The following is a 15,475-nucleotide window of genomic DNA, read 5'->3' as shown; positions in this document are numbered from 1 at the left end:
GAATATTTTCTACAGGAAATAATTTTAAATATCATGTTTTTGTATATGACTGAAACAGTAACTTTTGGTCACTGTTTTCTACTTCTATTTATTGTATTGGGTTTTCAATATTCGATTTATTTGTAAGATATAATAAATATTACAATAATAATATATTTTTTTCAACTATTGTATTTATTTATTATTTTATTGGATCCTATTATTTTTTGATCCCGAATTTTCTGTATGGTTTATTTTATCCTAATTTGTATTACTTTAACTATTTTTTTTTTTATAGAGGACTCTCTATATCTGATACGTTCTAGAATCATCCGATCCTATACACATAATTTATCTATAATCAATGAAGTATATCAAATTTCATTCTCCAATTCCATATTCAGATGAGAGGAAAAATTAATTGATTGAAAAAAATAATAAAAAATTAGAGAAAAAGTTATTTCTTTTAACCTTTTTTTATACTTGATATTTTCTCTGCCGTACCAAATACATAGCGTTTTGCAAACTTTGTGCTTAAACCTTTGACTTGTTTAATTAATTTATAATATAAAAAATGGAAGACATTGAAAGAAGACCATATTAGTTTAACCCCAACATTACGCTCAATCAAACCACCTAGGTTTCTTATTAAGACGTTGTTTAATTAATTATTTAATGTATTCATTTTAATGACATTGAAGGGAGACCATACCATAAAGTACTTAAGTAACCCAAACGTTACACTTCAAACTTCCCAACACTGACGAACAATTAAAGCTTCCAGCTTATTACTTTTTTAAATGGTATAGTTTTGTTTTTAAATTAAAGAGTTAAATATATATTTAAAATTTTATTAGACACTAACACAGATCCTGATATGACACAGACAGATATACGTATAATTTTTAAAAGATAGAACATGGGACTCGTTTGTATAAATATAAATTATATAAATTGACAATATGCACAATTATGTTTGAGATATTTTTTTTTAGCAAAAATATGTTTTTCATGAACGATTCAAAATGATTTGTTTTTTATTTTTATAATTATAATAAAAATTTATACAATAAGTTTGAGTTTTAAAAAATTAATGTATTCTTTTTTATATTATGTTAAAATCGTGCTAGAATTATAAAAAATTCAACAAATATTTTTTTAATTGAACATTAACGGATACGTATCCTACTATTGTCATATGAGCATTCGATACGTCGAGTATCCGATACACCGTGTAAAAAAAAGTGTGTAAAAAAAAGTGTCTTAACTTCATAGTTTCATTATCTTAATTGGGTTATTTAATTTATTTAAAGGTTTTCGTTTTATTTTTATATTAAAATTTATGAAAGAATAGTAAAAAAAATTAAAAAAATAAACTTAATTTCACTTAATAGTATTAATTAGCTTTTATATAACATAATAGTTTGGCAATTTTCTTTTTTGAAATTTAAATTAAAAAATGAATGCAGAACCATGAATTTCTATACATTAACATGAGAGAGCTCTTAGTTTTGAATAAGATAACGTGGGCGTCTCCGACAAACCTTGGATCTTAGCCTTTCGGCTGCAGGAGATACTGTGGGCAAATAAAGTGCGAAGAAAAAGGTTGATGATGAAGATAAACTATGAACGAATGAATTATAAGCTTTTCCTTAACTTTAACCGAATCCCAGTTAGGAAAAGTTGTCGTTTTTATTGTGAGATGTTGGAGACGTGTGCGTTGCGTAATAGAGTCAAGTGTGTGTCTCTGCAATGAATAAAAAAAAGTGATAACTACAACATAGAAAAGATTCCTTCGTGAAGTCACATTATCACATGAAGGGGTAATGCTGAAACCTCAACTTGTCATGTTCTTGTCCTGTCTCCTTGACTTTTTCTTCACTCACAATCCAAAATCAAATCCCTCTCTCTCCTCGCCTTAAATATTTATATAAATTGCTTTTCCTTGCTCATCACAACGCCACAAGAGAGAGAAAAGGCAAACATTGCAAGAAGTAAGAGATAAGAGAAGAAGAACAAGAAGCTCCCTGAACAATTTGAGATTTCGTCTTAAAGTGCATAAATTTAAGTTCAAAATATTACCTTTACTGACTGTGGCGAGGATCTGGAGAATGGTAGGTCATTGGGTCTTTTTCTTCCTCAATTTTATTTGATTTTGATTTTCTGGGGGGTGGTTTTGAAAAAAAGGGTCATTTTGATTTTTGATTGGGTTACTGAATAGAGATGTTGATGTGAGTGGAATTCAGGTGGTGGCTGCCGGCGCTAAGTTCAATTTGAGAAGAGATAATGGTTCTTCTCATAATGGTATCAGCGGTTACAGCAGTGATGGAGAACTTTCCAGAATTAGTAATAGTGGCTGTTTTTCATCAGTGACAGAGGTGGAGAGAGACCCTTCTTGCGTTTCATTCACCACTTTCAACATTCTGGCTCCGATTTACAAACGGATTGATCCACAGGTCTTGTGTTGTGTTCTTTTCCTTGATTTTATTCTGTCCACACTGTTCATACCGTGTGGATGAAGAGTGGTCCTAAGATGTGATTTTGGAGGGTTTCGATTTTAAATCTGAATTTGCTGTGTTATTGTTGTGTGCAGAACCAAGGCCTACGAGAAAGTGACTTCAAATCATTCTGGTTGTCCAGGAATGAGAGGATTCTTGATTGCTTGCTTTCTGAATCATCTTCCATTATGTGCCTCCAGGTAGCAATTTCTCTCCTTTCTCTTTGGTGGTGGAGAGATGGCATTGTCTCTTGTGACAATCTATTTTTCTTTGGTCGTGAATGGTGTTTTTCGTTACCAGCTCTCACTCACTCTATACTATGATGTCTGTTTCATGTATAGGAATTCTGGGTTGGAAATGAAGAGCTTGTTCACATGTATGAAGAGAGACTGGGAGATGCTGGCTACAATCTCTTCAAGCTTGGTCGAACCAACAACCGTGGAGATGGTAAGTGTGTGACAATGCCATTCATTCTCATACTAATTGTTATACTTATGTGCTTACTATGTTTCATTGTTTTCTCTACAAGAACCATGTTTCTCCGAGTACTTTTGTTGCTCCTTTTCTCAAACGCTCATGTTCATTATGCAGGTCTACTGACTGCTATACATAAAGAATGTCTAAGAGTTGTTGATTATCGAGAGCTGCTTTTGAACGATTGTGGCGATCGTGTTGCTCAATTGCTACACGTTCAGTCAGTTGCCCCCTCACAAAACCAAAAAGGCAGTGTTCCCCACGAGTTTCTGATTGTGAACACCCACTTGTTATTTCCTCACGATTCAAGTCTCTGTGTAGTGAGATTGAATCAGGTATGTCAGACCCATGTTAGTCCTTTTTCTCATTCATTGATGATTGTGTAGCCAATTTGCTTTCAATCCTAACACTACATCTATCATTTGCGTTCTTGTAGGTTTACCAAATATTACAATATGTGGAATTGTACCAGAGAGAAAACAGGCTCAAACCCATGCCTATCATACTCTGTGGGTGAGTTTATTGATTGATTTTCTTATGATGTTATGCTGGTATTTAACTGGAACAGATGTCCTTATGATGTGAACTTCGTGTTCTTTCTAAATCCAGTGACTGGAATGGCAGCAAGCGTGGGCATGTTTACAAGTTCCTTAGGTCACAAGGGTTTGTATCATCGTATGATACTGCTAATCAATGCAGTGACAGTTATGCAGATGCTCACAAGGTTAATATCTCATTATTAGATTGAATTGTACACATGCTTTCCTGGTATTAAAATCATGGTCTTAGTAGATTTTTTACTTGCTTGAATTTTTATTGTCTCTTCGATCATGCAGTGGGTTAGTCACCGAAATCATAGAGGAAATATCTGTGGTGTTGACTTCATTTGGCTTTGCAATCCCAACCAAGCACGTAAACCTTTGAAAACCAGTTGGGCTGAAGCTGTATTTAGTATACTAAAAGTGAGTATGATTCACCCAATTTATTATATTTTTTGTTGTCTTTGTATTTCTGACTTTTTACTTATAAAAGATTAATATGCAAGTCAACTGTTCAAGGGATGACACGTGTAGTAGCTTCAAGAAATGGTTATGAACGAGTTTATTATAGAAATTGAAATATTCTACTTCAGCTGTAGAGTTGTTAAAAAAATTGTTGATTGATGTGCACTTTTAAACTTGGTATGCATAATTAACAGGAGTTAGGTATCGTTGACAACCAGCTTCAGTTGTTGATTAGATGTTTTACTGGCAAAATCTTAAGTGTTTACACTTAAAACAATACATTATTGTACTTGATTTTTTATGGGCCTTCATAATCACAGAACCCCATTTTTGGTGTGACAAAGTAGTGAGAATATAAGCAAGATAATTTTTGCTCTGCAGCTAATGCTATTTCTTTCTTTTCTTTTCAGTTCCAGTTGCGAAAAGGATCAATGTCTGAAAATGATGCATTTGCCATTCTGAAGGGTGACAACTATGCTGATGCTGTGACATATTTTAGTTTCTCCGAAGCACTTCGGAAGGTACTTTCATATCTACTAATATATGATGTTATAAATTCCACTAGCAAGAGGCAAAACCATAAAAATAGAGAAATAGACTTACACCATACCATAAATTCTGCAGGCAAAGTTGATTGGTGTGCCTTATGGACTATGTTTTCAACAACTACAAGATCTATGGAATCAAGTAGATGTTGATGGAAATGGTGTTATCGACTTTGAAGAGTTCAAGGTAATATAGCAAGCCTTCATTTTTGGATGATATTTAGGAAATCCATGCACTTGCATGTGCCTAATGCATGTTAAATTGTACCATTAGAAATTGCAAAGGCCTTAATCTTAATGGTATTCTGATATAAAAAGTTAAACATAAGACAATTTGAATGGGATCACGGGACAAACATTTTTTTAAAGGTTCCTATATCTATATATTGTTCAGAGAGTAAAATAGTAATAATTGACTTTGCATTGTAGCAGAAGATTTGGAATTCAGCATGTCCAGATCATGTGTTGGAAAACTTGAATGGGTGCATGGAAGATGTTAACACAGAATTGGAGCAGCAAGAAGCCATTGGTTTTATGATAAAGAATGCAATGCTGTATCCGCGTGAAGTGGAGAAAGGACTATGGCCAGAAGATTATTCTCTCTCTGATCATGCTAGACTCACAGCTGTGTTTTCGCCAGCAAGGATGAAATGTTCTGGCACACAAAACTGAACCTACGTACCAACCATACCTGGCTGGCTCCTTCATGACACTAATAGTATTTAGACCATTAGAATTGACCAAAAAACATTGTGAAATACAAGGTAGCCCATGGAAAAAGTTTCAATTTTGGGACAAGTTTGATATAGGGGTAAACAAAAGTAATGGTTTTTCACCTTCATTTTTAATCCTTGCCAGACATGTCCTACCATAGGTTATTAGTCTGCCATGTATTGAGCTTGTGGAGTCAAATTAGTTTATGCTGTAACAAGTTTTGGTAAGCCCTGGCCATGTTTTTTTTCTGGTAATGGGATAGCAATGTAAAGATATTTTTGCAATGTAGAAATGGATGTGCATATTATCTATTTCCCTTTCCCACTTTGGATCCTTTGATTGTGACAAAATTGGCCATAGCCCATATAATCTTTTCACTAAGAAATTATCCCCCTGGTTTCTCTTTTGCACACTCTCTAATTTTTCTGATACTTCTTTTTTTCCTTCAAATTTTATTCTAGTAAGACCCTTATACGTGAGTTAGCTTTATTGTTCTGAAGTTCAAATTCTGGAAAAATGAAGTCACAGGGGGACCCTTGCACTTATGGCTTGAAATTTCATTCATGAACTTTCTATAAACCCAGGTACATAAAATAAAAAGACAAAATGTAAAGTGTAAAAAACTTTCTTCTGTGCTTCAAACTCTGTGTGAAAGAACTATACATGTAGTGTGGAGAAGATTGCAGTAGTGGTCCAATAAGGAGTCAAAAACAGAAGTAATCTAAACATATAAAAGAAAAACAAGCAATTTCTTCCTGCACCTTTAAATCCCAAAAATACCTTTCTAAGTTCAAGTTTTTTTTTTCTCAATTGTTAATTATGAAATTCCAAACATTTTTAGAGTATAAAAATTATATTCTAATATTGCGCATTTGCATTTCGGATCATTAAGTTTGGCAGAAAAATGTTTGCAGAATCAATGAGTCTCATCACACAACCAAACAAAAAGGCCCAACTCGAAAACTTGATGATCCTCCCTCTCAGTTGACACCCTTATATTATCTACTTTGTAGTCCTTTTATTTTCCTTTTCCATGAAGTAAAAAAAAATATGATTTTAAATTTTTATATTGTGAATGTATAAATGATTTATTTAGAAAAATGCAAAAAAAAAACCTTCAAATCTTAATGGGTAATTTAACTGATCCAAGTCAGGTTACAAACTATAAGTGAAAAAAGAAATAATGTTTATTGTGAGTGCCTATAATATTTATCTAGATGATATTATTCTTAAATATTACAATAACACAAGAGAATAAACAACAAACCAAACTATGAATCTTATATTCCAAAATAGAGACAAAATACTTTTAAATACCTGTAAAAAACAATCCAAGAAAAACCTAAATCACATAAATTGCTTACAATAAAAAATAAATTTTAAAATTACACTTTAGTTTCTGAAAAATATATAAAACTCAAACTCGAGAATATACCACAATAAAGATACAAAAACGCATTTTATATACTTTTATTGTTTTACTCTTACTTTTCCCAAAACCGAATAAAATATTTTTGCATTTTTTTCCTTGCAAGAGTTAAAAATATTTTTAGTTCCAATAGAAACAAGCTTGTCGTATGTTTGTAGAATTAAAAATACATTTAAGGTAAAATCTAATTCAAAGGAATTTTCTGTTTATTGTAACTTTGGAGAATGAGAAGTTATTTATGCTGATTTTAAGATGTTGCACCAATTTTCATGGCCCAAAACGTAAAAAATGGTGGAGTGAGTCAATCACCTATTAATTTCATGAAAGTTATGTTTTCACTACTTTGGAAATTGCTAATGGTTATATTTATTTAATATTTTTATTTCATAAGATGTAATTTTTCTAAATTAGTATTTATTAAGAGTGATGCTAAAGTTTTAAAACAATAATATTTTCAAAATAATAATATTAAATAAGGCTTAAAAACTAAAATTTACCTATATATAATGCCTCTAAACATGGTATTTCCCCCTTATATTTCAGCCAATAAAAGAATATATTATTACAGTTTTACCAAAAAAATATCACTATAGTAAATACATTACTGTTAAATATTTCAACACAACAAAGTAAAATGTATAGGTGTTAATGGACAAAAATATTAAACATGCTAAAATTTAAACTTTTCGCTACATAATATTATTAAATAAAAAATAATTAAAAAATAATTAATTACTATATTAAATAAATTAAATATTATCTTAAAAATTACAAAATTATTGATATCTAAAATAATTTTTATTATTAATAACATTTATAAATTAATTTCTAAATTGATATCTAATTAACTATTAAGTTTTTAACTATAGATTATTTTAAATTTTAGTTTATAATTTAAAAATTAATTTAAATTTTTTTATTAATAATAAAAATTAGTTTAGATACTGATAATTTTTAGTTTATACAATAATATTTAATATAATAATTAATTATTTTTTGTTTTTTAAATTAATTTTATTTAATAATTTTGTTATAATATTTATTTATATACCTTCTTTTAGGAAAAAAAAAACTATTTAAGAAAGATAACATTATAGAAGGTCCTACACTTTTAATTTGATAATAATGAGATGGACCAAATGTTGTGAGTGAATTTAGAAACACTAGACTCAATGTGGCAAGTGCTAATTTATTGAAGGGTTTTAATCATCTGAAATTAATGAAAAAAACAGAGTAATTAATTTTATAGATATATTATCATTTTCTATTCAATAATAATTTGATATGAGGATAGGGACTTATATAAGCTCATAATTATAATATAAAATAGAATGAGAAAGAAGATTTTTATTCTTACGCGGTTAATGCCTTGTTTGTTATTATTTGTTTATTAACTTGTTATTAATGAAAACACTTTATTGTTATGTAGCTACCTTGGAAGTATGTAAGAAGCAAAAAGGCATCTTCCATGAATGTTAGGTCAAAATGCAAGTCAAGTTTTGAATAAAGCCATGCATTGGAAAAATTAATACTACCAAACAATTCTGAAATAAAAAATAAAAAGCAACCTTATCAATATCAAAAGTTATTTACGTTATTATGGGCACTTTTTCTTTACCTATTTTTACATATATTACTTATCACCTTAAGTGTTTTTCTTTCACCCCATTTGAAGTGTGGGAACATGATACATTATATACTTAATTAATAACTTCTTTGACTAAGTGTCTAAATAATATTTTTTTATTTCTTTTATATGTATGGTTTAAAACTAAAATAATGTTGTAGATTCTTAAAAAAAAATAAAAAAAAATTCAGTAGAAAATAGAATAATCATAACAAACTTTTTTGTTGGGATAATTTTTATGATTTTAATATTATCTTAAGATTAAGATAATCACAATGATTTTAATATTATTTTAAAAGTGATTTAAATTTAATTTAATTTTAACAAAATTATAAAATAGTGAGATCTTAACCTATATTTTTTAAACATTATTTTAGTAAATATGCGTAAAATTATATTTTTTAAATAAAAGTTTTCATATTAAATATTACTAACCATTTCTATCTGACACTTTAAATAATAATAATAATTGATATTTTATAAAAAAATTATTAAAAAATATATATATGGAATTGTACCAAATGAAATCCTGTCTTTTTTTCTCCAAGTACAGAATTTCGACTTTATCTTTTCTTTCTTTTACCAAAACCATTTTCGTAATTTTTTATTTTATTTTGAGCACACGCAAAAGAGAATCTCATGATGTCTGAAAAGAATTTTGAATGACATATGATTCTTTCTGAAGTTACATAAATAACCGATCAACAAGTAACCTATTAAATAACAAATTTAATCCTTTATTGGAAAAGGAAATCTTATTTTTAATTTAATGGGTTGGAGCAAATAAACCCAACCCAATATATTATATCTAATAAGCAAAAATAAGTCAAATGACATGTTAACTAAAAGTACCATACTTTAAACTTAAGAAAAAGTCTGTTAGACTATTTTATATATAATAGATTATTTAAATGTAATATGTATTTAATTATTAATATTAATAATAATTTTTATGATATATATTTAAAATTTAAAATGTAAAATATTCACTATAATGTTATGATTGATTCAGTGTCATTCATCCGCATTTTTATTCCTATTTGTAAATAATAATAAAATATTAATTGATTCATTATAAATATCATAATGTTAGTTAGTTATAAATTATTATTAGTATATTTTAAAGATATTAATAAACGATTGTAAATTTATTATATATGATAATTTTTAATTAAATAAAATGTTATTTTTATTGTCAGACTAATTTACTAGTTTAAAAAAAATATTTTTAATATTTGAAACTCAATTTTATATTATTTATTTTTATTTAAATTAATTTATTTTTTACTAGATAATTAAATATTTTTCAAGAAAAAATTGTTGAATCATCATATGAAGATTATCACGATGCTTCAACAAAATAGTAAATGTTCCATAACTTTGTACGATACTTTTATTTTTCCTTTTTTATTACTATATTTATTGCTTAAATATTTTAATATATTGTTTTTTTCTGACTAAAACAAGAGTAACTATCTCTTCTCAATTAAGACATTTTTACACTTCTAAATTGGATAGCAAACGAGGCAAGTTTTATGTACAAAAATTTATGGGTCTTGTTTGTGCTTTTTGTGTACATTTTACTTCAATTAAGTTTATATACTAAGACATTTTTACACTTCTAAATTAGATAGCAAATGAGACAAGTTTTATGCATAAAAAATTGGGTCTTGTTTGTGTGTTTTTTTTTATATATTTTACTTTAATGGGATGTAAGTGAGTCTTTAAGAAAAGTACTTATGAATCTATAGAAAAATATAAGACGATTTTTTTTAACAATGAATTAGAGAGGAAAATTTACGTGACTCAACCTTGATAATGTTTTATTTTATGATGATTTTTCTCTTAACAATGCTAAAAAATGTGTATACACTAAATATGAACAAATTTTTTAATAATTTTCATATTCCTTATGGATATTGTATGATTTATAACGCACACTCGTTGAACACAACAATAACAAAAATTGTGAGGGTATACTGTGATTGATTAACCGTTAGCATATATTAAGTGTTGTTTTTGGTTCATATAACTTGTTATACCAATTACATTGTGTATTACGTTTTCCAATCTAGGATTGGTTCCTATAACTTGTTATCTCATATCATTACATGTCATACGAGACCCAAATTTTTCTTCTTTCTTTCTCCCTCTTAGGAATAACAACTGAACAAGGCGAGTGTAAGTTTGACTATCTCATCCTTATCCCAAAAGTCAAATTTTGTCTCATCCTCATCCACATACCCACACGTATGAATTTTTTTTGTCTCATCCTCATTTCCATGTGGGATGGGCATACTCATACTCGCGTCTGTACCAAACCCCTTATTATTCAAAATATTAATTAAATATATATTTTTAAATCACAACAAAGAAAACATGATATTATGAAGTATTCAATGTCAAAAAGATACACATTTTCTTTTTTTCCTACACCAAATATCAAGAAAGAAATTATAATTGTATGAATATCAAATGAGAGTATCAAATAATTGGATAAAGATAAAATAATTATATAGAAAAGAGTAAAAGTGATCAAATGTATAACCTAGAAAAAAGTTACGAAACTAAGGACCAAAGAAAAGTTAACATAAGTTTTTTAGATTACTTAATAAATGAAAATTTATTAGTAATTTAAAATGAGTACGCGTATGAGAACGTAGATGAATTGGGGGATGGGTATGGGGACGAGGAGGAACGTATATGTACATACCCATTTTTGTCCTTATACCCAATTTAAAAAATGAGACATTACTCATACTCATATTTGTACCCAATTAATGTAGAGATTCCCTATCAAAATTGGATCAGGTTCATATAATACCTCTAGAGATGAGTTTATTTTCTATCCATTCTTTCTCTTGCCTTTTGCAATATGTGGAGGATTCTAGTGAATTATTACCATATAGTTTCACATTGTCTATATTACACATTCTCAAAGATTTTATATACCAATACACTCCTTAGAAATCCAAAGTGTGTACCAAAGGTAATGGGCTTAGCATGCATGAAGTTGCGGACCTTGTTCGTACCATTAGAACACTATCTATGCATGTATATGTGAATTTTTAATGATTTGTTTATAATTTTTTTTATAAAATATAATCCTATTCTGAATTAAAAAATATATTAAATAAGTTAATAGGTCAGATTTCAAGCTTAGAATGATATACGGCAAAATCGTGAATTTTACCATAAACTTTTCATGCATTTTCTTATAAAATTATCAATTTTCATACCTTTTTATCAAAGTTAAATTTCTTACCAAATAATGACGTCAAACAAAATAAATCTCAAAAACGACATTGTTGTGTGTTTTTTTAATCGACACATATTTAGAAATTTAATAGATTAGGGAGATGAATAAAAACGAAGAAAAATTGATAGGAAAAAAATTGAAAGTATGAAATTCATGAAATAACGATTGTTGAATGATAAAATATGTAATTAAATTTAAAAAGTAAAAGAAACATTCTTTTTTAAATTTTGCTAGAGAATAAAAAAAAAAGAGAAGAAAATGAAAAAAAGAGAAAGGTAAAACAAATTAACATGGAGGATATGACAACTTGGTTTTTTGTTTTATGTTTTTGTTTTTGTATTTTCCAAGGATAACTTATTCGCTAAGCCAAAAGTAAAAAGACTTGGATCAACTTCAAAGCAAGTCAATGTCTTTCCATTAGAAATGCAGTTTGGTTGAAAACACTAACAAGCAAACCTCACTCAACTTCTACACACATACTCTCTTTGCACCTTTCCCATTCTTTCTTTTCTCTCTCACTTGCAAACAGCAACAACAACAACAACAGTGACTGTTTGTTGAACCAAAACAATGGAGGACATAATTTCCATTCTTGATCACTTGCCTGTAGGATTCAGATTCCGTCCCACAGATGAGGAGCTTGTCAATCATTACCTCAAACACAAGTTGCTGGGTGATGATTTCTCTGTTCAGTTCATTCCAGAGATCGACCTCTGCAAAGTGGAACCTTGGGACGTGCCAGGTAATGTAAACACTAAACACTATACTCTGAAAATCACGCCTTTCATCATGATGCTATCAAACCCACTTCACTGTTGTTTGATTATTTTCTTCTGTCAATTTCTGATGCCAGCAAAATCAATATTCAAATCCGATGAGCTGCAATGGTTTTTCTTCAGTTCTGTGGATTACAAGTACTCCAATAGTAAAAGGGTCAACAGGACAACCGAGCATGGCTTCTGGAAATCCACTGGAAATGACCGTAACATTAAGACTGGTGGCAGTAAAAATGTTATTGGGACAAAGAAGACTCTTGTTTTCCACAAAGGCCGTGTTCCTGGTGGTCAAAGGACCAACTGGGTTATTCATGAATATCATGCTCTTGCCTCCCGTGAAAGCCAGGTTGGTTTGTTTTTTTACAAGAAATTTTAACATTGTTTGGAAATTGTCTTTCTTAAACTTTTTTGCCAAATTGCATGGTGTGATTAATGTAGCCAAATTCACCTGGTAGGATAAGGATTTGCTGTTGTTAGGAATTGTTTAGATTTTTTTGTCACAACACCATGCACTCTTTTAGGCTTTGATATTATTTCCTATCCTATTGGTTGTTCTGAAGGTTATTGGATCCTTGTTTGAATCCCATGTTTTTTTTATTTTGTCAGTCTCTGTTCATGACCTAATTTTCTCCATTTGGCCTTGGTTGATGATGACAAAGGGGGCATTTGGGAGAGTTTCTTTCAATGAGTTTATGTGGAAGCTTATCGAAATAAGATCTTTTTATGAGATCCCAGATAAAAATTAGATATTTAATATAAAAATGCTCAAAATTCATCTTCAGTTTTCATCAAAGACTGTTAAATGTCAATTTTTGCTGTAAAACATTATATGAATTTTGTTATGCCACATGCTCTACGAAGCCTGTCTTTTGAGATTTTGCTGTGAATGTAGCTGTTCAGGAAATAAGTTTCTGATTTTGAAGTTTAGCATGATTTTTGTTGGCTTTTATTTGTGTGATTTGTATAATAAAATAATTGCTGATTATCCTCCAAGTTTTGCAGAAGACTTACGTTTTATGCCGCTTGATGAAGAAATTTGAGAATAAAAATGAAGGGAGAATTGATGCACCAAACTTTAGTGGAGGCGAGCCCAGCACAAGCATGGTTTCTGACTATGGAAATCAGGTACCAGCTGAAGAAATTCCATCTGTAGCTGAAGCATTCTTGATGGACATATTTACACTCTGCATATGAAACATGCTGAGAACTAATACTTGTTTTGTAAATTTTTTTCTAGGCAGATATTTTACCTAGAATGATTGTGGATCCAATCTTTCCAGAAGAGATTTTCTTCTCCCCAGTACAACAGCCTCCAGTTGGTATTGAAGTGGAAGGATTTTTCCCAAACTCCCCAACGCGCAATGCTTGTTTTGGAAATGAAAGCATCAATATGCAAATTCCATTTGGAGTTACTGATGATGAAGATGAGTTCCTAAATTCAATACTGGTTGATAATGAGGAGTTTGTTATCAATGAAGAAAGAAGAGACTGTTTTGTCAATCGTTCCACCCAACCAAAGTCATTGAGAAGAGTATACTATGCAAGCAGTGACACAGATGCTGAAGTTGTCTCTAATCTGGTAAAGATAAATAGCACAAAGTCTAAATGATATTTGGGAGTGTATCTCTTTTTGTTTATGAACTATCAGTTGGTTCTACAGATTCTGCATTATGGGGATGTGAATTTTGCCACATTTTCGCAATGTTTAGGGTCTTATTACATTTAGTTTTCATTTTCTGTTTTCACTTAATTACAAAACTACAATTTCATTTTCAATTTATTTCCTATTTTCAAAGATTTATAGAGGAAACAATTTCATTTCTGTGTCTTCTATACAAATATTTGAAAACAGGGAACATAGTTAAAAGAAGGTGATTGTTTTGTAATTAAAAAGTGAAAACAGAAAACGAAAGCAGGAAATAGAAATGGAAGCAAACAAGCCCAAGTGTTTTTTCTCCTATAGATTCTTAGAAGATACACGGATAAAATGATTGGTTTGAGTTCCAAGGCATGTCACATTACTGAGACTTTATACCCTAAGACACCAGAAGTACTCTTTTCTTGGGTTTGTGACTTTTTCTTTATTGGAGCATTTCAAGAATTGACCTCATATGTTTATCTAAAATTATTACAGCATGGTAACATTTGTTCTGGTGAATTCTCTGTTCGTGGTGGCATGAGTAGTCTAGCTTCAAATCATGAAGCACACAAAGAAAAAAAGGAGAGTATCATTCAAGATGATTTCTGGGCAGTGGAGACATCCTCTTGTGACTCAACTGCAGATGAACCTGTCGAAACAACAAGATTGGAAAATCGTTATAATCTAAGACCAGACAACTTCATATTACAAAAAACTGTTGCAGGAAGACCTCAAACACAGAAGAAGGTTTCAAACAATGCAGTATCCCACATAGAGGTGAGAAAAGAAAACCAAGAACCTGTGTTAGAAAAAATAAAATTTGTTTCTTAACCGAGATGGAGATTCTTCATTTGAAGTGATTTTCATTTTAACATACTACTCATAATACTGTGCTGCATGTGATGTATTGTGCAGGCTCGGAAGGAATTGGTCACTGTGAAATCAGAGAAAGATCAGAAAAGTACTCAAAATACTAGTTCAAGAGGGATCCTCAAGATCAGAAGCCATCAATCATCTAATGTCAATAGCAAAAGTTCTTTCTTTTACATGGAAACGACTTCATCAAACCAAAACCTGTTTCCACGTTCAGTATATCTTGTCAATGTTGTCATAGGGATTCTGTTGTTAATAGTCATTAGTTGGGACGTATTATTATGTTAGAACTTAGAAGTAGAATGCTGAATGTAAACCATGCAGAACTAATATTTTGTTACCAATGTTAGTTATGGAATCAAACTTGAGCAAAAGATGAAAGTTACTCAGATAGTTTCAATTTAAATCTGAATTACATATATGTACCTGTATGGATGTCAGGAGCTGAGTAATATTGATCCACGTTGATACACAATAGTTACCGTGTCCTTAGCTGTCCAATTCTCCAATTTTTCAAATCTCTTCCTCTTCGCGTGCTTCGGTCGGTCGGCGGGGTACCTGCGATTGCACTCCGACGCTCAAGTCAGCGTTAGTGTTCAATTAGATTTCTCTAATAATATGAAAAAAGTACATTTTTCCCCTTTTAGAAGTTCATTTA

At 30.0% G+C, this 15,475-nt stretch overlaps 2 protein-coding genes across 4 annotated transcripts; both read left to right on the top strand.

Moving 5' to 3' along the window:
• The first annotated feature begins 1,599 nt into the window (after positions 1 to 1,599).
• On the top strand, positions 1,600 to 5,525 carry LOC137818348 (uncharacterized calcium-binding protein At1g02270-like). 2 transcript variants are annotated; one of them, XM_068621705.1, is made up of 11 exons: positions 1,600 to 2,093; positions 2,226 to 2,435; positions 2,573 to 2,677; positions 2,819 to 2,924; positions 3,069 to 3,286; positions 3,388 to 3,464; positions 3,561 to 3,675; positions 3,788 to 3,913; positions 4,366 to 4,476; positions 4,580 to 4,687; positions 4,933 to 5,525. In XM_068621705.1, exons 1-11 carry the CDS (start codon positions 2,091 to 2,093, stop codon positions 5,170 to 5,172), a joined length of 1,419 nt encoding a protein of 472 aa, XP_068477806.1. In that variant the 5' UTR covers positions 1,600 to 2,090; the 3' UTR covers positions 5,173 to 5,525. The 2 variants fall into 2 exon arrangements, with proteins under 2 accessions (XP_068477806.1, XP_068477805.1); XM_068621704.1 differs by having other exon boundaries at positions 1,762 to 2,093; positions 4,930 to 5,525.
• A 6,334-nt stretch (positions 5,526 to 11,859) lies between these two features.
• LOC137818799 (NAC domain-containing protein 69-like) lies at positions 11,860 to 15,206 on the top strand. Of its 2 annotated transcripts, none has more exons than XM_068622409.1 (6): positions 11,860 to 12,271; positions 12,383 to 12,651; positions 13,308 to 13,430; positions 13,543 to 13,884; positions 14,440 to 14,721; positions 14,860 to 15,206. In XM_068622409.1, exons 1-6 carry the CDS (start codon positions 12,100 to 12,102, stop codon positions 15,103 to 15,105), a joined length of 1,434 nt encoding a protein of 477 aa, XP_068478510.1. In that variant the 5' UTR covers positions 11,860 to 12,099; the 3' UTR covers positions 15,106 to 15,206. The 2 variants fall into 2 exon arrangements, with proteins under 2 accessions (XP_068478510.1, XP_068478511.1); XM_068622410.1 differs by having other exon boundaries at positions 11,925 to 12,271; positions 13,311 to 13,430.
• Positions 15,207 to 15,475: the final 269 nt, after the last annotated feature.

The sequence above is a fragment of the Phaseolus vulgaris genome, chromosome 10 (assembly GCF_000499845.2).
Source record: "Phaseolus vulgaris cultivar G19833 chromosome 10, P. vulgaris v2.0, whole genome shotgun sequence".
Lineage (NCBI taxonomy): Eukaryota > Viridiplantae > Streptophyta > Magnoliopsida > Fabales > Fabaceae > Phaseolus > Phaseolus vulgaris.
This window is presented reverse-complemented; position numbering and strand designations above follow the sequence as displayed.

Excerpts from the sequence above, each read along its gene's own strand:
- LOC137818348 (XM_068621704.1), top strand. Across the intron at positions 2,678-2,818 it reads CTTCCATTATGTGCCTCCAG|GAATTCTGGGTTGGAAATGA; the intron begins GTAGCAATTTCT and ends TTTCATGTATAG. Across the intron at positions 3,676-3,787 it reads GTTATGCAGATGCTCACAAG|TGGGTTAGTCACCGAAATCA; the intron begins GTTAATATCTCA and ends TCGATCATGCAG.
- LOC137818799 (XM_068622409.1), top strand. The coding sequence starts at position 12,100 with ATGGAGGACATAATTTCCATTCTTGATCACTTGCCTGTAGGATTCAGA. Across the intron at positions 12,272-12,382 it reads GGAACCTTGGGACGTGCCAG|CAAAATCAATATTCAAATCC; the intron begins GTAATGTAAACA and ends TTCTGATGCCAG. Across the intron at positions 13,431-13,542 it reads TTTCTGACTATGGAAATCAG|GCAGATATTTTACCTAGAAT; the intron begins GTACCAGCTGAA and ends ATTTTTTTCTAG.